This window comes from Mercenaria mercenaria, unplaced genomic scaffold (genome assembly GCF_021730395.1).
Source record: "Mercenaria mercenaria strain notata unplaced genomic scaffold, MADL_Memer_1 contig_733, whole genome shotgun sequence".
Lineage (NCBI taxonomy): Eukaryota > Metazoa > Mollusca > Bivalvia > Venerida > Veneridae > Mercenaria > Mercenaria mercenaria.
Window position 1 is genome coordinate 27,458 of NW_026463630.1, and position 23,728 is coordinate 51,185.

The 23,728-nt window shown below is 34.5% G+C and overlaps 1 protein-coding gene across 1 annotated transcript in view; it reads right to left on the reverse strand.

The window, feature by feature from the left end:
• The window catches only part of LOC128554771 (uncharacterized), a gene marked incomplete at its 5' end in the record, with an annotated part of 47,648 nt that overhangs the window by 17,100 nt on the left and 6,820 nt on the right, over window positions 1-23,728 (reverse strand). Inside the window, 3 exons of the mRNA XM_053536078.1 lie at window positions 12,385-12,476; window positions 15,923-16,151; window positions 17,085-17,215. Coding sequence (XP_053392053.1) covers window positions 12,385-12,476; window positions 15,923-16,151; window positions 17,085-17,215 — 452 coding nt within the window. The remainder of the gene's footprint in view (window positions 1-12,384; window positions 12,477-15,922; window positions 16,152-17,084; window positions 17,216-23,728) is intronic.

Below are 23,728 nucleotides of genomic sequence, written 5' to 3' on the forward strand. Positions count from 1 at the left end.
TTCTGACAAAATTTCATGAAGATCAGTTGAAAAATACAGCCTCTATCGCATACACAAGGTTTTTCTTTGATTTGACCTAGTGACCTAGTATTTTACCCCAGATGGCCTGTTTTGAAACTCGGCCTAGATTTTATCAAGGTTATTATTCTGATCAAAATTCATGAAGGTTTATTGAAAAATACAGCCTCTATCTCATACACTAGGTTTTTCTTTGATTTGACCTAATGCCCTAGTTTTTAAACCCAGATAACCCATTTTCAATCTCGACCTAGATTTTATCAAGATAATCATTTTGACTAAAATTCATGAAGATTAATTGAAAAATGCAGCCTCTATCGCATACACAAGGTTTTTCTTTTATATAACCTAGTGACCTAGTTTTTGACCTCAGATGACCCATTTTCAAATTCGGCCTAGATTTCATCAAGATAATCATTCTGACCAAAATTCATGAAGATCTTTGAAAAATACAGCCTCTATCGCATACACAAGGGTTTTCTTTGATTTGACCTAGTGACCTAGTTTTTGACTCCAGATAATCCAATTTCAAACTCGGCCTAGATTTCATCAAGGTTATTATTCTGACCAAATTTCATGAAGATCAGTTGAAAAATACAGCCTCTATCGCATACACAAGCTAAATGTTGACGGACGGACAGACAGATGACAGACAGACGACGGATGCCGGACATCGAGTGATCAGAAAAACTCACCTGAGCATTGCTCAGGTGAGCTAAAAATACAGCCTCTATCGCATACACAAGCTAAATGTTGACAGACGACAGACAGACGCCGGACATCGAGCGACCACAAAAACTCACCTGAGCAAAGCCAAAAAAATATATGTGTGGTTCCTGTTACATGCCCAAAAAATAGGATAGGTAGGTAGGGATTTTTTTCAAGTATTGAAGACAATGGTGTATCAGTACATATCAGTGCTTTTTATGTACCATTTCGTTATTAATCACTCCCTGCAGCATGTTAACCTGTTTTTCATCAAATTTACTTGCTACAATCATGCTTTCCTCTCCTGATCTGTATATTCTTTCTTTCTGTTAATAACAGCGGGTAAATTTATGTGTTCACAGTAACACAGCTTGCAATGTGTATGTTTGGCATGTGAAACATATTAACCCTTACCCTGCTAAATTTCTATGATGGACTTGTCCATCTTCGATTTTTGACAGTACCATTAACTATAAAAAGGTGTGCTTACCAAAAAGGTATTGGATGAATAGCGAACAGTGCAGATCATGATCAGACTGCACAGATGTGCAGGCACTGGTCGCAAAGGCAGAACCAATCGTGTCCAGCATGATAAGGGTTAACCATCAGAGGACTGTGGGGTTCAGGTTAGAAAAGTACCCGGAAACAAGAGTCAAAATAGCAGATATAGTTGATTTTATGCATTCTGAATATTAAAGTCCAAAACACAGGCCTGGAAAAAAAGGTCACTCTGATAAAATTTTAAGGCACAGGCCTTCATCAGATGTAATATGTACATTTTATAACTAACAGTTCAAACTATATATATATATAGGATCACAAGTTTCGATCACGATGTTACATGCGATAGTAAACTATGTTTCCAATTTAAAGTTGCAAATTTTGCATATATTTTATCATCATGATAAAGTCTAAAAGCATAAAAGTGGGTGGGGTTTGATTCCTTTGCATGTTTTATTTTCGAAAAATGCTTCAAAATAAGAGTGTTTTTGCAGCAGTTGTGATATTTTTCTTATATGCAGACATTTATTGACTTCTTATTTAGATGCACTAGAAAATCTCGTAAGAAATGACAGAAATATCCGAAATCACGGTCGCGAAAACGGATGACAAATATGGAAACCGAAAGAAAAGCATTTAATTCTTGATAAAACACTTGTTTTAAATTTCATTTCTATTCAATACCTATATTTTCGGCTTATTTAAAGCATTTTTATTGGGCCAAATGATAATAAATTTGTTACAGATCATAACGGCCGACCGGCTCATACATTCGTACCAAGCACACAAAATAATGATTTTAATTATCCAGTATGTTGTTCGGTATTTAGTCGGCCAGAGAGATCGCCCTGACGTCACGCATCAACACCTGTTTATCTGGTGGTGGGCAAAACAAAATAGTTTTACATCGTTTGTGAATGGGATCAGAATTTTTAATTTTTAATAACTTCTTCGTTCATGTATGGATTTTAAAAATTCAAAAAGTTTTGAAATGCTTACGATTTTCATATTTTCCTACTCAAATATCTTTTGAAAATGAATAACCGTTTTAAATGACATGATTTAATTAGCGGCGTAGCGATGCTCCACACTTTTAGAAAAAACACTGTAAGTTAAGCGTTCATAATTAATCCATTTTATTTCGAAATAATAATTAAAAATTATCAATAAATTGCTTGTTTAATATCCTTTCCATTGATTAAAAAATTATTGATATCATTTGTGTTTTAAGAAAATTTAAGCCGTTAGAAAAACATCACTGTTAACAAAAATACATGGACGCTCGGCGTCTGCCCACCAGACTTTGTCTTATCAGTTCTAAAAATAGAATATACAACGGATTTGTGTACAAACACGATCTCTCCTTATACAACATAATCTGTAGGCCATACCGCTAATTAACAAGTGGTACACATATGATAATAGGCTGCTCTTCGCATTGTTTATCAATAAACTTTTACATATTATTCAATAAACATTAATCAATAAACTCCTTTGATAATGACGGGCATTATATTGTACTAAATACAAACTGCGAGATGAATACGTGTCAGTCGGTGCGTGGCGTGATTGACATCTGTCAGTAGCTAATTATATACAAAAATACAATACAATAATACAATAATTTTATTTAGCTTTAAACAATGTTACAATTTTTCTAGCTACAAAGTCGAAGAGAACACAAAGAGAACATGGAATTTCCAAAACAAAGTATATCTTACATATATTCATTGATAATCATACTCAGTTATTTCAAAGAAATACCTGATAAATGACATCTATAAAAATGAGTTCTAGCTTAATATAAAAAAGATTAGCTAAGACTTGACACAGAACGTTACATGAGAACATCTAATTAGGTAATTTTGTTTTTTTCGTGAGTACTGGAGATATTACAACTTTTATTATTATCTTCCGCGCTTAAGGTTTGCAAAGTAGATAAATTTCGCAACATTATATATTGTTTTATTTGATGTAGTAGATATGATACTTTCAAAGTTTTTTATGGTTGGCCAATGGCAAAAATAGGGTTTAAAAAATTTTCTTCTTAAATCCCGGTAATAAGGGCAATCTAACAGAAAGTGATACTCGTTTTTAATTTGGTTCATGTTACAAAATCTACAGAGCCTTGCCTACCTATCTATATTTTCATATCTACCAGTTTCTATGAACAGATTATGCGAAGACGTTCTAAATCTGGCTAAAGCTATTCTGTATTTTGGTTCCGAGATCACTTTTAAATATTTTTCTAATTCGAAATCATACTTAAAAATTTCATAGGACTGAAGACGTCTTGAATTATTTATATCACTATACCACGTTTGCATGTAAGTATCATAAATTCTTTTTTTTAATAGCGTCAAATGGTATATCAATATGAAACTGATAATCCCAAACATAACTAAATCTATGGTCATCAAGAATACATTTTATTTGGTACGCCCAATTATTTTCAGCATCTTGCTTTAACATTTTTAATGTCTGTTTAACAAGAGAGTCATCATTTTCTGATAACATTTTTAACCAATATTTGAGCATGTTAACCTTTCGAACTGATAATGGGACTCGGCCCGTCTCTCCGTAAAGTGCAGTTATGTTTGTTGACCTCTTTACACCCAGAATGTACCGAATAAATTTTGTATGCAGTTTCTCAATATCTGGAGCGTTATGATAACCCCAGATTTCTGAGCAAAAATTAAGAATAGAGCTAACTAATGTGTCGAAAAGTTTGAATTTCTGCATTATAGAGAATTCAGCATTTCTAAATAAACGAAACAAATTAAACAAGGCAAAAGATGCGTGTTGAGATATAACTCTGACTTCTAAACCAATTACCATTTTTAAATAATGTCATTCCTAAGTATTTAAAGCTCTCCACATCTTTAATTTGTGTACCATTAATATAAAAATTGAAATTCGTGTGCCTTTCTTTTTCAAATATCATAGCTTTCGTTTTCGTAGTATTTATTTTCAAACCCCATACGTTACAGTAACGTACAACAACATTTAACATTGATTGTAAAGTTTCGGGGGATTTAGCAAAAAGAACTTGATCATCTGCATAAAGAATAAGAAATAGTTTCATTTCGCCTATTGTAAAAATATTATCTAGGTCTGAATTAATATTCTGTATTAGGTCGTTCACGAACAGCATAAAGAGTAACGGCGAACTCAGATCCCCCTGTTTCAAGCCGATATCACAATTGAAAAATTCTGAACATTTGCCTTTATAACGTACGCAAGATATGACAGTACTGCATATGGACTTAATTGCGCGGACTAATTTAGAGCTAACGTTTGCTGAGATAAGTTTTTTGCCAAAGAAATGACCTGTCGGTTTTATCAAAACACTGTTGGTAATCGATGAAAATGCAATAAAGTTTATGTCCCGAATTAAGCACTTTTGAGATTATCGAGTGTAATATGAAAATGCAGTCACTAATAGATTTCCCCTTTTGAAATCCGAACTGATTATCAGAAATCTTATCGTATTTTTGTACCATAAAGTTAGTCTATTTAGCAGTAAATGTGAATATACCTTTGCCATGGTATTAATCAGTGTAATCTCTCTATAATTTTTTGCTTCATGGATATTACCCTTTTTGAAAACTGGTGCAATAATTCCCTCTCCCCATGATAATGGGTAGTCTCCCGTATCAAATAATCTGTTATATAGTTTAAGCAAAAAAAGGGGAGATAATATTAAATGGCGCTTTTAACATTTCGCTTGTAATATTGTCACTACCTGGCGATTTATTATTATTTTGAGAGAAGATGGCGGTACGTAATTCATTTTCAGAGAAAAAAGTGTCTAATTCATCATCTTGATTTTCTGTAAAAATATCTCTTTCATTTTCATCTGTAAGCGTTTCTCCAAATAACGTTTTAAAATGAATGTGTAAATCGTTTAATGATAGTGATTCCGAACTTTCAGATTGTTTTTTTCATTTTTTTATTAATATTTTTCCAGAATTTCCTGGGGTTCTTATTTGCTAAATCTTCCAGTCGCTTACCTTCATTAATTTTGTATTTTCTTTTTGCAATTTTCTTTACTTTATTATACCGTGTTCGCGCATGTATAAAGTTGCGTCTAGAAATTTCAGTTTTATTACGTGTAAAATTGTTCCGTATACTATTAAAAATTTTCTTCTCATTATAACATCTATCGTCAAACCATTTACATTCTTTTTTTAAAGGATCTGTTGTTGTTTTTTTCGATTTACTTTCTTGGGCAAAACTATCAAAAGCTACCTCCAACAATATCAAGGAAAAATTGCTGACTATAGTGTCTACCGGTTCCGTATTTACTATTTCAGACAAATGTGAAATTATATCATTTTTACTCGAAAGCCTGTCAATGAAATCACTAACTTTAGAACTATCCCATACGATATTATGAGTAAAAGTTTCGGGTTATACAGATGTTTTAAGAGCACTTCAATGTTTTCTAAGAAGGCTAAAGACTAGCGGCGCGTGATCTGAAAATTTATTAAAGGTTAGTACATCAAAATTATGGAGAGTACTAAAATCCTCAAAGTTTAAAAGTAAATAATCTATTGTACTCTGACCTCGATATGAACAGTATGTGTAATTACCTACGTCAAGGTCATGTGAGACTCGACCGTTAGCTATTAGGATACCTGTTGCCATGCATAAGTCTAGTAATCGCCGTCCATACATGTCGATCACGTGATCTTTATTGGCGCGTTCTGAAATTTGAACCCTATTAACAAATGGCAGGTTTTCATCCAAGTACTTATCAAATTCAAAATAATATGTATCAGAAGCCGTTCGGCTGTTAAAATCGCCAGTTATGTAAATCTTGCCTACATTGTAGCTCATTATATTTTAAAATATCACTTTCGAGACTATCAAAAAAATCAAATTCATCCTCTTTTACTACATTTGAGTTCAAAGGTGGTACATAAATATGGCATATATATAAACATCTTCCTCAAACAAAAATAGTTCGCGGCTTAATCTTATCCAAATAGAACCGTACTGATTCTTTTCACATACATGAACATATTTTCTTAAAACTGTTTTTATAATAAAAAGATATTCCACCACTATATTTTCCTTTCCTGGCATTATTAGATTTATTTCCGGGAATCTGAGTACAAGAAAAACCGTCTATATCATAAATAAACTGGTCAGGTTTTGAAATCCATGTTTCCTTCAAGAAAACAAGGCCATACTCGGAAAAAAATGAAAGAAAGTCACTGTCAACGATATTCCTTTTCAGGCCATTAACGTTCCAGAATAAAACCTTTAACGTTTGCTCTTCACGACCTTCCTATCTTTCAGGTTCTGGTTTGTACTCCTCATTGTTAATGAATAGTTTTTTGCCAATGAATTTTACAGTTTTCCCGTTTTTAATTGCCTCATCCATTGCCGGGTACAGTGGTTTTCGTGCATCACGTATGGTCCTCGGGAGATGTGCTCCTACTCCGCGTTCTGCCGCCTTCAAGTCGTCTGCCAAGTCGAACGAAACAATCCTAACGCGTTCTCGCTGATGACTAAACTGAAATCTCGCGAGAATGGGGCGATTTTTTGAGCCAGCCCGTTTCCCCAGCCGCTGAACTTTTTCGAAAGTAAAGGAGTCTGCATCCTCAATTTTCAAATACTCTTTGCATATGTCTTTGACTAATGCTTCGCAATTCTCCGGTGCGCTCCCTTCCGGAAATCCGTAGAATAATAAATTATTTTTAAGTGACTGTAACTCTAGATTGGTTATCTGTTCTTCTAGTCTAGATTGCTGTTCATACAAATCTGATGACTTATTTTTAGGGATGGGAACGAATGTTCGAATATTCGAATATTCGAAAATCGGTCGAATATTCGAATATGAAAATCAAATTCGAATATTCGTAAATTATTGTATATTTTTTTTTTACAAAATAAGTATCTTTGATTTTGGGCAATATGAGCATGCTAATTCTACAGAATAAAACCATGTCATGTTAGTTTATCACGTATCAAAAGATTAATTAACAAATAACAAGAAAATAGCAATGCATAATTGGCAGGGGCTATCGTTACTTATTAACAGTTTGCAACAGGCGTCAATGTGTCAGATGCATGTCAAAAGATGTCCAATTAACAAGAAAATTGCAATGCATAATTACCTGGGGTCATCGCTACGGATTAACAGTTTGTATTAGGCGTAAATGTGATATCTTTTCATCTTTTGTTCATTTTTATTGGCGCCTGTTTTATGTAACAAGTTGTAGATTTTTTTTTTTCGAAAACAATAACAAACTTGTATAGATATTGTCGATCTTTTCACAATATTTTGTACGACGTTTCAGACCATCAGCAGAATCGGTTTTCATCCGCAATCGGCCGTATTCGAATTAAATTTTGAAGTAGTTAATAATTAAAATCAAGAAAAACGTAGGATTGATGCACAAGTTCATGTTGAAGGAGGTTTAAGTCTGCCTTACTTGCCGCAAGTTGCATTTTACACGACGATTTTTACACGCCGATTGAAATTTTTCAAAATGGCGGCGGTAATACAACAGCGCGTCACGTGTTTAAATGGGACGACCTGCTATTTTTAGACAAAATTGCGACGGTTTAAATTAATCGTTTTGATTTTTTTGTATCATTTTGAAGCTAAAACACTGAATTAGTTAAATATGTTCATGATTATACTGACAGAATCGTGAAAAAAAAAACGCTAGGATCGGCGGGTTTCGCTATGTAGGATCGGGTTACCCGAAACAAACATTTTTTTGGCCTTATTTGCGATGATCCACGCTTTAAACAAATGAATACGTTGTGTATATGCCGATCACTTAATAAGAATTTAAAGCTTCCATTAAAACTAACCGAATATTCGAATATATTCGAATATGGCAAACCGAATATTCGAATATTGATTTCAGTATTCGTTCCCATCCCTAATTCTTATATTAAATCTTAACCACTTTTTTGCTTATGACATGCATTCCTTTTGTTCTGATACGATGGTTTGCCTTACCATATTTGCCTTGGCTTTGTTTGCTTTGTCTTGCTTGCTTGCCTTAAATTTTTTGCCTTTATTGCCTTTTTTATTTGTGTTGTTTGCCTTATGTTTATTTGCCTATGTTTTGCTTGTTTTGGCTGTAATTTGGCGGTTTTCAGTATATATTTATATATTTGATAATTAAATTGATACACGTGTGATTATATTTGGCATTAAAATTCATATATATTATTTGTCGTTTGCAGCTTTAGGAAATTGGTTTATTTTAAGTTTTAAAATATTTAATTAGCGAGTGAGAAGTCTTGCTACCCATGTTTACTTACTCTTGTCTGTAATTACCTTTCTTGATAAGAATTAGAATAAACCAGTCCATAATATTTGAGTTATTAAATTTCATTGGTCATAGTTCCGAATTACTTTTTGTTACGTACTTTTTGATTGGTTTATTCTTGGCGCATTAGACTGTATTTCCCCGCGGTTTTTGACGTAGTTTGAGGCCAGTCCTTTGTTTAGAGTTAACCCTTTTCTTCACTGTCGTTTTTGTCTTCGAACTGATCACACGTTCTTTTTCGAAAAAACCCTCCCACCCGCCGCTAACTTACAGCCAAATAATTATGTCATGTTTTTTTCCTTCGTTTACAGTTATTAATTACCTTATGTCTACATAAATATTTATACAATTTTGTTTTTAATTAAATTCATTCTTGGATTACATGTACATGTGTGTGTGTTCATACAATCTTGAACTCTGTATCAGAGATGAACGGTGTTTATTCATGTGCTAATGATGGTGTTAAGGATTATTAATACATGAACTTGTGATATACAGTGATAAAATGATGTGTTCATGAACTCTGTTAGGCACAGAGATGACGAGTTGTGTAGCGTCATGAACTCTGTTTCAGAGATGAACAGTGTTGAATTGTCGTGATGTTGATATAATGTAGTGCTAATGTTGTTAAAAGTTAACCTGCCGTATGGCGGTTTTCAGTATATATTTATATATTTGATAATTAAATTGATACACGTGTGATTATATTTGGCATTAAAATTCATATATATTATTTGTCGTTTGCATTTCCCTTATTGAAGGAGCTAATTTTGTAATTTTTACGAGCCGATAAAAAACATGTTCTCAGTGTGTTCAGTCACGTGATCTGTATGCAATATACGACGCTCCGCCTCTTGCCATCCTTCCGCTGCTTGTGGCGGCGAACAATATTGAAAATCACCGGGATTTTGATTGACAAGTGGCAGAACTTTCGAACTCGAGACGCTTCAAAGAAAATTTCCGCGGGTCAAGCAGACGCACGGGACATTTTCCATTTTCTGTGTGGGGCAAATACGATTTTTCTCGATTTTCGAGGGTCAAAACACGGAACCTCGGGTCAAACGAAAGCTCTGGAAGTGGGTACTAGATTTTTTTTTTTTGATAACAATAAAAAAAGTTAGGGTCGGCGGGAAAGAATAGGGTCGGTCGGGAAACCGGAACCACACATATTATTTTATTTAGCAAAAACATGAGTCAGGTTATTCCCAGACCGTTACAGACCAAATTTTATAAAATTCCATTTAATATGTGGTTCTTGAGACGATGGTTTTGTAGATTTTTCTATTTTAAGCTCTTATGGCTATTAAATGCAGCAAGATGAATCAAAATAGCAAAGAGCTCGTAAAAGAATGCCACAATCAAAGTTTTGTGAAGATCCATCCAATGGTGCATGGGGACACACATTTTTAGGACGTTTTTACATTTTTCACTCTGGTGGCCTCTAGATGCAGCAAAGTGGAACCAACTGAATAAATCTGAGAGAAGTATATGCAATGATGCTAAAGAAAATTGGAGTATTCTGACAGAAATTTCAGAGGGGAATATATGTTTGGCACCAACAGACACGGACGACGTAAACAGGGTGATCACAAAAAGTCGTGGGTGAGCTAGAAAGGACCAAATGCAGTTTGTCAAGTTACGAGTTATATGACCCAGGGAAGTGCTTATGACTTCCGTTTTTGAGCATTGAAATGGATCCAATCACTAAGATGACTATGTCATAGACTAGCTGACAAACTATGTAGAACGTCCTTTGTTAAAAGCGTAGAGCTGGTGAGACCTATATATATATATCTGACTACCTCGCCTTAATGATTTGTAAACCAATGATTCGTAAACGACTTGAATTATGTTTTAAACTAGAACTGTCACAGAAATGACGTATACCCCCACAATAAGGTCTTGTCACAGAAGAATGGCAACCATAAGGTAAATATAAAAATCTCTAATATAAGAGATACACTAAAAATGAATACAAAAAATGTCTTACCGACACATGTTACCACAGATAAATGTATTTACTTTTTACATAGGACTAATAATAAAAAAAGTTAGAAAAATACCTAAAATATTGAAAATCCCCTACAAAAGTTACGCATGCGCAATGAAAACTCCCTTCACTATGTAAGGCCAAATGACACTATACAATATATATAAAAAAAAAAAATTATGGTCAAAAAGGGACAAAAATATTTTGGGTTTTGATACCTAAAAATGTTGAAAATTGACAAGAGAGATATTTACATCAGCACCGGGCAAACATACCCGGATGAAAAAAGAACGCTGCACGCGCTACTGTGCCATAAATTTGGGAAAACCCAAAATCTGAAAATAGAATTTCTAAAAATAGACTTCTTGGAATTTAAGGGGAAGTAACTCGGTACAAAGTTTAAAAAGGTTACTTCCCCTTGGCTCTTAGCCAATCAGAATGAAGCATTCAAATATTAGCCAAAGTTACCTTAAATTCTAAGTAAAAGGGGGCACAATTCATGAAAAATTGGTGTCAAAGTTATGCACCTTGTGTCACATGATGTGGGTGATAAGATTAAACATCTATTTTAAGTTTGAATCAAATCCATTTTGTAATAACTGAGATATAGTGAAAATGCATCAAAATTAACCTTAAATTCTAAGTAAAAGGGGGCATAATTCTTGAAAAATTAGTGTCAGAGTTATGCACCTTGTGTCACATGATGTGGGTGATAAGGTATAACTATCAACCTTCAACTGACGATAATCAGCTCAATCTCCTATACGCTGGAGACACTATACTTGACTGGTCCTTTTGTTGAATAAACAGTCAGACGATGTCTTTGAATCAACAACGTAAGAGTCCTATCGCATAGAGGTTCAGCCGATGTCTTCTTTATTGAAGCTGTGCCATGCCTCCTGGATACTCAGTGCCTATATACTATAATATATATCATCCAACTACCATTTAGGTATAACTGCCCGCTTAGCTCAACAGGAAGGGAAGAACGTAGATCTATCAATCGTTGGGTCGTGAGTTTAATCCTCGGGCAGGGCATATGTTCTCCGAGACGACTTGATAAAAGACAGCTGTCTTAGCTTTCCGATGCTCCGTTAAGGTACAACTCCTATACGATGCCTGTAAAGCCCTAAATCTAGTTACAATTCTGCAACTCTTCTTTAGTCTATGAAGATGAAAAGTCTTCTTTTTAATAAATTATCCACCCTAGCAGCGTAGCTTAGATAGTTTTCCCATTAAGGCACTCGGGTTAACAGTTGTCTACATCAATCATGAATTTCCTGTCATACGTACATCTATTTATATCCAATCAAACGTGCAGAAGTGCGCTTTGATTGGTGCTATTTATAGAACGTGCTTCTGATTGGTCCAAATTCGTACATTCTATTTTACAACGAGTATTTCCTCTAACAAATAGTTGGTCCCTTTTTTCTATTGTATATAACATAATGTGTGATGCTGGGATCCAAATTTACCATACTGATCCAAATCCGATTATTAACAGCAATTCAATTATAATTATAGCAATAGTAGTCACTATCAGTGCTTATGTGTTACGTTATCAATATATCAAATATACAAATTATTCCGACACAGTTTTTCATACAAATGCAATGAAAGTATTTGTTTTGTAATGAAACATGTTGTAATAGAGTAACTTGGGTACAGACGTCATCATTAGACTGTGATATTTTCATACACACATTACGGAGTAAATTCAACATAGGGTATACATGCATTACAACTTAAATCATCTTTTTCTCGATTGTTTGAAATGTTTAATTTAGACCTATTACAACCATGTATTCCATACACAGCAAAATTATCATGATTGTATTTACGGTATTTAAAAAATAGAATATGTACCTGAAGGACACTGCACTCATCCTCTGTTATTATACTGATCGCTTTGAAATACCTCTCAATTGTTTGAGGTGACCAACCTTTAAACATGTTCCCTGAAATTGATATTGCATTGGTATTAGGAAAGGAAGCAGGTCTTTTCAGTTTCAAGAAGATAAGTGTTTATAGACTGCCTGGAGTTTTCCCAAAAGTAAGTTTTATTTTGGGTAAATAAGTACAATTACTCCCCGATATAAAATGACTGATTACACCTGAACCAGAAAAAAAGTTGCAGTTCTAACATGGCAGATTATTTCTTAAAGCGACTAACCAACACATTGTGCATTGTAATTTTTAAAATAATTTATCACCGAAAGGCAAAATACCACCACTGTTTCATATATTTACATGAACATAATGGCTGACCAGTTTATAGATTCCAAAATTACAGGAACATTCGATTTTTTGCAGTTTTTTAATGTACTTTTATAAACCATTACAACGTTTTATTTTGTAAACATTGATAAATATAGAACGAAAAACGACAGTATTTTTAGACAATGCTATCATCACGTGGGCAGAAAATCAAAAGTGCGCATGTAGTTTCATAGGTCAATTTATATACTCGTCTACCGATTAGGGAAGTCAGCATGATTTACTTTGTCTTATTTAGGTAAGAACCACTAAATCGTACCGAATAACACTACCTAAATAACGGACCGTTCCATTATTAAAAATACACAGACATCGCTCGCCACACAAAACCGAACTATAAGGAGCGCTCAGTAATGTAGTTAGTGATTCCTCGTTGGCCAAGCGGTTACTGTATTTCTATTATACCTTTTCGTCGGGAGTTTAATCTCCATTTTTTTCAGTTTGCATTACATACTTTGTGTAAATTTGTTTTTATCTGGTTTCTAATTTATTGTTTTGTTTCTTATTATCGTATAAAATAGGAAGTGCCTATAAATCAATCAATCCTAGAATTATGGCCGGGCAATGTTTTTGTATTAAAGTGAAGTGTAAGATAGTTATAAAACTAACCCGTACAGGTTTAAAAATATCACAGGAAAGCTTAAAAAAACATTAGATCATATTAAAGCTGGAGTGTATTTATACATAATTACGTGTCAGTTGTGCCATTATAAGATTCTTTCACTGGTTGTAGGTGCAGATGGGAATATCCGGCCTCGAGGGTAACTGTTAAGGCGGTAACGAGGCTCCCTGCCGAGATACCGCCTAAACAGTTACCCGAGAGCCGGATATTTCCATTTGCACCTATAACCAATGTATTTAAACAAAGCGCTGGAAACCAACGTCCGTAAACAGGAAAGACGTCATGACGTTTCAAAACAAACAACACTGTTTAGTTCCGGTTTTGTTTTATCAGTTGCAGCGTAACGGTATGAACTTTTGATAAAATAACGTGATTTGAATCGAGAAATATACTATCAGGAACCAACGAAACCAAAGAATCAGGAACTGTCAAGGTATTGAAGTTTTATTCCGTTTTTAAATAAAATATAAATTACTACATAGGCCTAAATCTTCTATATATAAATTATGTAGTTCGTAATACATCATTTACAGCACGAGAGTCATCTAACACCCCGGGGTGTAAGATGGATTTTTCCAGCGCCGGTACAGATACCGGAAATTCCCGTCTGGTATGCAAGAAATAATTTTTGTGAACATGTTAGAACTAGATTTACTAACTCGTTTTGTCTTCATATACCTATACGTGTGCGCTCTTTAGAAAATCACGTGATGTTTGCTGATGGGAATTCCGTTTTTCTTATAAACCACCGGGAAACCCGTATCAGAAATTGTAGACGAATGTTTTTATTTTAAATAGCTATATCAGGAAAACAACGATTTTCAATAGAATTTGATGAACTAAAAACATTGTAAGAACATCGAATATTCAGCATATAGGTGAATAAAGCTAGGCCTATAGTTTCATTTTTTAAAATCTGACACCACGATGTGTAGGTTAGTCGCTTTAAGAAAAGAACTATTTTTTGGCTTTAAATGGTTCTCTTTGTCTTTTCGGTCAATGCAAAAATAAAGGAATGAGTGTGGAATCACCCTCCTCTACATGCAAATTACGCGGACCAACAATAAAAAACCAGTCGCAGTTTAACATCTCAATGTAAAACACATAGAACTGAAATACGGTAGTACACGAATAGTAGAACAATATAGCATAGGGCCCACTGTACAACCACAATACGTGTTAGATCTTCTTAAGAATCTCAAAAATGTGTAGACTTTCCACGTGTTTCCTTTCCTTACATACTACTTATTCCACGACAAAAAGTTAAGGTCGGAATTAGTTCAACCCAAAAAGTTAAAATGACCAGCCTAACATATATCGAGTCATACAGAGAAAACTATCTCTATCCTGGGCAGTCATGTTTTAACTAATGAACATGACTTGAAGGGGGTAGAAGATTACCCCAAAACATTGCTGAAAAAAATATTTGAAATCTGGCTAGCGGTTTGGGGGAAGATTTTTTACATATTGGCATAACTAGCCCCGACAACTGACAGCATTTTTAACAGACATGCTAATTTGATAGAATTTAATAGAGCGTCACCAAATTAACACTGCTGTTAAAGCATTTTGAAATCGAACCAGCAGTTTTAAAGTTTTTCATAAAGCCGTAGGGTAAAATAGCTCAGCCCCATGCCGGTGTAACGTTGTAAACTGACCCCCATAGAATAATGACCCCCGGTCATTATTTCATATAGAATAATGACCCCCGGTCATTATTTCATATAGAATAATGACCCCTTTCTATAAAACACTGGCAACCCCTATAAAATAATGACCCCCGACTTTAACAATAAATTATTGACCGCCACCTAACCTATTACTAACATACTCTTTATCAGTTCAAGCCACAGTCGTATTTCTATTGCTTATATTTGTTGTTGTTGTTGTTGCTGTTGTTTCTGACACAACAGCAGTATATCTTAGAGGTCCCGCTAAGAAATAAACGTACATCTATTGAAAAATGAAATTTAAAAGGGTTTTTATTTGAATTATCATTATTGTACTTAAGGAAAAGTATTATAATAATAGAAGATATACCTAAGTCGTTTTAAGGTTACTATAGAAATAGAGAGAACCGATATTTAGGCTGGACGATAATTTGGTTTTGTTTACAAACAGTGTATTATCATCTTTTATTAGTCAACTGAAATGATTCTGGTCATGTTTTCTTGATAGCAATTGAGATCATCCTTCAGAAGTAAAGCAAAAACCTCACCATACAAATTTTGGTGAGAGATTTGGCCTACAGAAAATGATTCAAACCTCTTGTCACTTAGTGATTTTGCTTAAGTATTTGGTTGGAGTTGCCGAGTGGTTAAGGTCGTTGACTCCTAAACCAGCGGCCCGGGTACGGACGAAGCATAGTCAACCATCTTTAAACTGACAAAAATCAAACACTCGACCAAATAAAGAGCTGTAAAGTATCATAAACTTTGAATCGATGTCAAAACCATGCGACAATTGTCTAAAGTGTTCAAGCCTTTTTAAACTTATCGGACATACCTGTCTGCAAAGGTGTGACAGACTTTTGTGACCTAGCTTGTCTGTTTCTCTCTTCTAGTTCCTTCACCGCCATTATCATCTTTTCAAGTTCAGCCTCCTGTTTACCCAAATATTGAAAAAGATACACGTGATGTGTAAACAACCAACGTTTCATTTCTTTATATCCAATTGCTCCTCTAGAACTAACCGCCTTGAGAAGTTCTCTAGTCTTGTTAGAGTTTGTCTGTTCCTGAAATCAAAAGTGCAAACTCTCCATTGTTCTGCTTACTAAATGATGAAATGATCTGATAGAATTTTTAAGTTAGGGGACGTGTGTGTAGGAGGAGACATTTAAAACAACTCAAGAAGTAAAGGCCGCGTCCCTCTATAAATTCCCAATACAAAAATTGTAATGTACGTACATTTGTATTTCTTTACTTTTTTGTGCTGACATTAGTTTATCTATTTCATTATTAATATTAATTATAAATCATAGACAATATAGTTTTGCAGTACATTTTATATAACCTTAAGAAAGACCTTTTATGGCATACAGTCAAACGTGTGTTAAAGACCACCTCTGAACAGAGACCACCTGGTTCTAAAGACCACATTTTTTGTTTCCCATTTTAACATTTACAGTGCAATTTAGCCTGTGAATAAAGACCACCTGCCAATTAAGACCACATTTTGGCTCTCCTAAGGGTGGTCTTTATAGACAGGTTTGACTGTAGGGATAACGCATGTTTTTTCGTGTTATAACATCTGCAGAATCCCGAGGGATTCTGAAGATGTTATAACACGAAAAGAACATGCGCTAACGCTATTCTAGCAGAAAACGCGTAATAAACAGGTGAATTAATATATTGTCCCTCAATGTCATTGAATTTCCATGAAATGCGCGGTAAAGTCTACGTTGTTTTGTCGCGTTGACGTCATTTCATTTTGAATTATCCGTTTTGGGGCCGTAATGCGTTTACGCTTTGCCACGGAACATGGATATATAAAAAGGTGTTATAACAGCACGTGAGCGCGAGAATCTCTCTGTTAACACACGTTTTCTCTCCTGTTAAAACACCCCCGAAAAGGGACAATAACAGCAGTTTTATGCTAGAATGTACTACATTCCAAGTACCATAACCTGAAGTTATAAACATGTTAATATAGAGATAAAAGTATATACCTGGATATCATGCTCTTGTTGGTATGTAAGATATCCCTTGATACAACACCAGCCTAATAGTGAATATGGATCAAGTTCGTGTGATAACTTTTGGAAGCTTCTGTTTAACACTGTTTTGCAGAAGTTATCATCTGAAGAAAAAAATATCAGCACCCATTTTATATTGTATACATAACATTTATCCATATTCAATTTCAGTTTCAACTTATCAGAAATGCTTTTCTGTGAAACACTGAATCTAATCATCTGTTCAGAGTGAGAAATGAAATAAACAATGCATGTGTAAGCAAATATATGATTACAAAAAAGCATTTTTGACAATAGATAGGTTTTGATATATAATAACAAAACAAACAAGAGTGTCATCATGGCCCTAGATCGCTCACTTGTGTTTTTAGAGCTTAAACAGGAAAGATAGGCTTGAAGAGGACGGTCATATACTCGAGATAATGAAAGTTTCCACAGAGAGTAGAAGGTAAAGACATATATTAGTGTAACAGATGAGAAACAGTTCAGACACTATATGGCTCTTCAGTAAAAACACAAATGACAATCTGAACAGACTAGGTCTTTATGAAATGGTTCATTTTTGCATCTAGCGGTCTCTAAAAGGGGCCAAATGACCCTATTTACATTAAACTGGGAGAGGACCTTATAATGTAATACAGACTAAGTTTAATGAAGATGCATCAAGCGGTTCATGAGAAGAAGTTGCAGTTGTTAAAAGGTATTTCTTATTTAGCTATAATTGCCCTTAAAAGGGGCGGCCATGTACCCCAATTCGAAACGAATTTAGGAGAGAGCATTATAATGATGATAAAGATCTAGTCTGATGAAGATTAGTCAAACGGTACATCAGAAGAAGCAGTGTTAGGTATTTCTAATTTTAACTCTTGCGGTCCATGAAAAGGACCAAGCGCCACAATTTCAAAAATAAATTGAGAGGACCTAATATTTATGCTAAAAATAAAGACTATTGAAAATCAACACAGCGGTTCATGAGAAGAAGTCGTTTAAATATATTTCTGGTTCCAGCTGTTGTTGCCCATAAAAGGGGACAAGCGCACCCGTTTGAAGAAACTTGGAAGATGATCTGAAAATGACCAAATGTTATGACGATCCGTCAAGCTGTTCCTGAGAAAAAAAAATATATTTACAATTTGTTGTATCCTCTAAAAGAGGCTACACTCCCCAAATTAACAAATGTGGTACCGGACCTTATAACAATGCTAAAAGGAACCAAGCTAAAGCATTTGAACAAATTAAGGACCATGCCAGGATGCTACTGACGAGTGGATATTCATAATGAGAAACCAACTGCCAGAATGAAAGCCATTAGATTATACAACGTTCGCTTAAATACTGTGTGTCCCCTGCCACACCTTAAAATAGACAAGGTGGAAACTCCACAAGTCGCTCAACACGACAAAAATGAAAATGCTGCAAGCTCAGTTTGATAGAGCCTGTTCATGGACAGTAGTGGAAATGCATGCTACCGTCTACGCCCTCTAGCCCTAGTTTGAGCAGAACTCAACATTAAACATACTACAAGTACAAACAAAATTTAGAGACATCCGCAGACGTGTTCATACAGCGGTGCACATGCAACCTTCAATGATACACTTGTGTCCAATTCAGTGAAAAGCAGCGTATTGTCCCCAGTTGAAATGATGGGTTCGCCCTAAACGAGAAAACAATGGGCTGAACTAAACAAACTGGAAACTGGAAAGAGGATCTGAGGTTATGGAGCCTGTATAACACAAAAACTGCAAAAAGACAAAAATAACAAGAGATCACAGAGTGATCTTGGCGCCCACCATTGAGCCATTTTTGATGATCCAATTTTCAAACCTAGATCAAGGTCAAAATCAAGGTCAAAGTTCATTTCGGTACACAACACTGTGCATGTTGTCCATGCATGTAGTCCGAATTTTAAGTTGTAGCTTGAGAAATGTGAAAGTAGGTCACTAGATCAATTTTAAGGTCAGAGTTCATTTCTGTACACAAAATTATGCATGTGCTTTAAATTTGAGAAATGTGAAAGTAGGTCACTAGGTCACTTTGAAGGTCAAGGTTTATTTCGGTACACCAAACTATGCATGTGGTCAAAATATGAAGGCTGTAGCTTAAGAATTGTGAAAGTAGGTCACTAGGTCAAAATCAAGGTCAAATTTTATTTCCGAACACAAAACTAGGTATGTGGACCAAATTCGAAGCCTGTACCTTGAAAAATGTGAAAGTAGGTCACTAGGTCAATGTCAAGGTCAAAGTATATTTCTGTATACAAACTTTTGCATATGGTCCAAATTTGAAGGCTGTAGCAACAGAAATGTGAAAGTAGGTCAATAGGTCAATCGCAAGGTCAAAGTTCATCTCGGTACACAAAACTATGCACGTGGTACAAATTTGAAGGATGTAGCTTGAGAAAAGTGAAAGTAGGTCATGAGGTCAAAAACAAGGTAAAATTTCATTTCGGAACACAAAAACTATGCATATGGTCAAAACTAAAAGTGAAAGAAGGTCACTAGGTCAATGTCAAGGTCAAAGTTTATTTCGGTACACAAACCTATGCATGTAGTCCAAATTTGAGCGCTGTAGCTACAGAATGTGAAAGTAGGTCATTAGGTCAAGATCAAGGTCAACTCATGTCAAGGTATATCTAGCTACTCAAAACTATATATAAGGCCCAAATATAATTGTTGTAGGTTAGGACAAAAAGATTTTAAAAGTTTTTCCCTATATAAGTCTATACATTGTACAATTAAACCATGTGACCCCCGGGGTGGGACCATATTTGACCCTAGGGAAATAATTTGGACACTTTTGGTAGATGACCGCTAGATGATGTTACACACCAAATATCTAAAATTTTGATAAAATAACTGACTTCAAAAGTTCCCGCAAAAGTGATATCTTGACACTGACTAGATAAAGCAAAGTTTATTAGGCAGACCGATATTGTGGTATATCTTATATGAGGGTAGGATAAAATAATTTAAAAAGTCAGATACATGTAACGATTGTGGAGCGAACTTTACTTACATGTACACACGGGCTACATCATTGTAAGAAATTAAACTCATAAATTAAATCTAAACGAAGGCAGATTACAAATATGTCATATTACAAAAAAAAAAAAAAAAAAAAAAAATGAATAAATAAAAAAAAAAATGAGTAAGTGACGATTAGTCAGTTTTAAGTCGTCAATATCTGAATCATTTCCGGTGTAAACAAAAGTAGTATTTGTGCGTGCCGCTGATTAGGATATGATAAACACATAGTTTGGAACTGTTTTAGTAATCAGTTGATGACCGAATGTTCGAATATTCGTTCGAAAGTTTGAACGAATATTCGAATACCAAAAATGCTATTCGTTTCCATCCCTAATATATTGATATCATAAAATGATTTACGGATACCTTTGATTCAATTTTGGATATCTTAAAATCTGTTTTATCTAAATTTATACATAATTCAAGTGCAGTTGATGAGTTTTATTTTCTTTCTGTTTTTTTTTTTTTTTTTTTTTTTTTTTTTTTAATTTTGTATAATTTATGTTATTTCCTGAAGACAAATTTCAAAGTGATAACCACTGCGCAAACAATCGCACGTAATTCATTATACCAAATATTTTGCTAAAAGAAACACCGAAGTATTGCATAACAATTATAAAACACGAAATAAAAAATGTCTATAACAATTGTTTTTCTAGGGAGCCTCAAGTAAAAGGATTTAATCTGACAGAAATTAAGCTCCAACACTGAAAAAAATAATGGCTAAAAAAACATAGGGCAGAAGTAAAACCTACCAACATTTCAGCAAGAAATGGCTAATCAAATGGAAAAAAATCCGCTTTTGTACAACAAATCAATGATAATAAGTCTTGAAAAAAAAACAGCTTATCTTACAAGATAAAAGAAATATAATGAAAAAAAGTTTGGTCCTAGTGTGGCTTGAACCTAAACCCTCCTGAAAAAGTAGTTAAAGTAGTGTGTGTGTGTTCGGGTTTAACGTCTTTTTCAACATTTTTTCTGTCATATAAACGACGGTGTCTACTTGTAGCAGTGAGCACATTGCCCAACTTTATAGTGCTGCCTCACTGGAATATCACGCCGTCCTAGCACTAGATATAATTACAGGAAACAAAATTAATGTGCTGTTATTCTCGCTGGAGTTTAAGAAAACTGTTTAAGTAAAAGTCTAGACATGGTTCATCGTAATACCATTTCATTCGTATCCTTGAATTATAGAGACCTAAAACTTTACTACACTTTGACACAACGTTTTCATTATATAATTTGGTGATGATCATTTTCGTCCAAGTAAACGTTAATCAACCTCGAGTACATTTATCACTTTTGCTCTTCCCTAATATAAAACAAGAGGGTCATAATGTCCTTGGATCGCTCACTTGAATTATACAGCTCAAATATGTTTATTTAGGATATGGTTGTCATTTAGCTATTGACTGATCATGAATGTTCACACCTTCTTTCTGTTAAAGATTACTCACTTAAATACTGCAATTTCACACGCCAGAGGAAAGCAGAAGTAACTTAAATCTAGTTTACACAAACTTCCATATAATTCCATGATTTAGAACTGCATAACAGTTTGAATTATTCTCAGTAGTCAGATCACAGAGGAACTACACGTAATGAAATACCTCATATTCTGCCTACATGTATATACCAGTTTTATAGCCACCGGCATTGGAACTAGTCAATCAATCAATTTCAGGTACAAAGCACTATCGAGGTTAATTGCCACAAAGATAGTAGTGTAATAAATAAACAGCTGTACTCAGCAACAAAACAAAACAAACAAAAAATTAGGCAAAAATCAGAATCCTATGAAAACCTGAACAATTTATGGAAGCAGATATCAAGGTATGATTACCATGCTATATTCTGTTTTTCAAATAAATAATAAAAAAACATTATTCATAGACATATTTTATTTCAAAAATCTATAAATAATTTTGAAACAAGAGGACCATGATGGTCCTGAATCGCTCACCTGTCCCCACATGACCCAGTTTTGAACTGAGAATGACGTCGTTTTTTCTATTATTTGACATAGTGACCTAGTTTTTGAGCTAATATGACCCAGTTTTGAACTTGACCTAGATATCATCAAGATAAAAATTCTGACCAATTTTCATGAAGATCCATTGGAAAAAATGGCCTCTAGAAAGGTCACAAGGTTTTTCTATTATATGACCTAATGACCTAGTTTTTTAAAGGCACGTGACCCAGTTTTCAACCTGATCTAGATATCATCAAGGTGAACATTCTCACCAACTTTCATGAAAATCTCATGAAAAATATGGCCTCTAGAGAGGTCACAAGGTTTTTCTATTTTTAAACCTATTGACCTAGTTTTTGACCGCATGTGACCCAATTTCAACCTTTACCTAGATATCATCAAGGTTAAAATTCAGACCATTATTCATGAAGATCCTTTAAAAAATATGGCCTCTAGCGAGGTCACAAAGGTTTTTCTAATTTTAGACCTAATGACCTAGTTTTTAACCGCAGATGACCTAGTTTCAAACTTGACCTAGATATCATCAAGATGAACATTCAGACCAACTTTCATATGGATCCCATGAAATATTTGGCCTATAGAGATGTCACAAGGATTTTTATTATTTGAACTACTGACCTAGTTTTTGACAGCATGTGGCTTAGTTTCAAACTTGACCAAGATATTTTCAAGATGAACATTCAGACCAACTTTCATAAAGATCCCATGAAAAATGTGACCTCTAGAGTGGTCACAAGGTTTTCTTATTATTTGACCTACTGGCCTAGTTTTTAAGGCATGTAACCCAGCTACAAACTTGATCTAGATATTATCAAGGTAAACATTCTGACCAATTTTCATGAATATCCATTGAAAAGTATGACCTCTAGAGAGGTCACAAGGTTTTTCTATTTTTAGACCTACTGACCTAGTTTTTTATCACAGTTGACCCAGTTTTGAACTTGACGCAGATATCATTAAGGTAAACATTCATAACAACTTTCATACAGATCCCGTATAAAATATGGCCTCTAGAGAGGTCCCAATGTCTTTTTTATTATTTAACCTACTGACCTAGTTTTTGACGGCACGTGACCCATTTTCAAATCTGACCTAGATATCATCATGGTGAACACTCTGACTAATTTTCATGAAGATCCATTGAAAAGTATGGCCTCTAGAGATGTCACAAGGTGTTTCTATTTTTAGACCTACTAACCTAGTTTTGGACCGCACGTAACCCAGTTTCAAATTTGACCTAGATATCATCAAGATGATTATTCAGACCAACTTTCATAAAGATCCCATGAAAAATGTGACCTCTAGAGTGGTCACAAGCAAAAGTTTACGGACGGACGGACGCACGCACGCACGGACGGACGACGGACGCTGCATGATCATAAAAGCTCACCTTGTCACTTTGTGACATGTGAGCTAATAAAAAGGCAAGGTTTTCAATCTTTAGCTCTTGTCGCAATTAAATGCAGCCAGAGGAAACCATTTAATACATTCGAGAGCAATATTTCCTTAATTAAGATGCTACAGAGCAAGTTTGGTCAAAATACATCATGTAGTTCTTGAGAAAAGTCATTTTAAGGCTTTCCAATTTTGAGCTC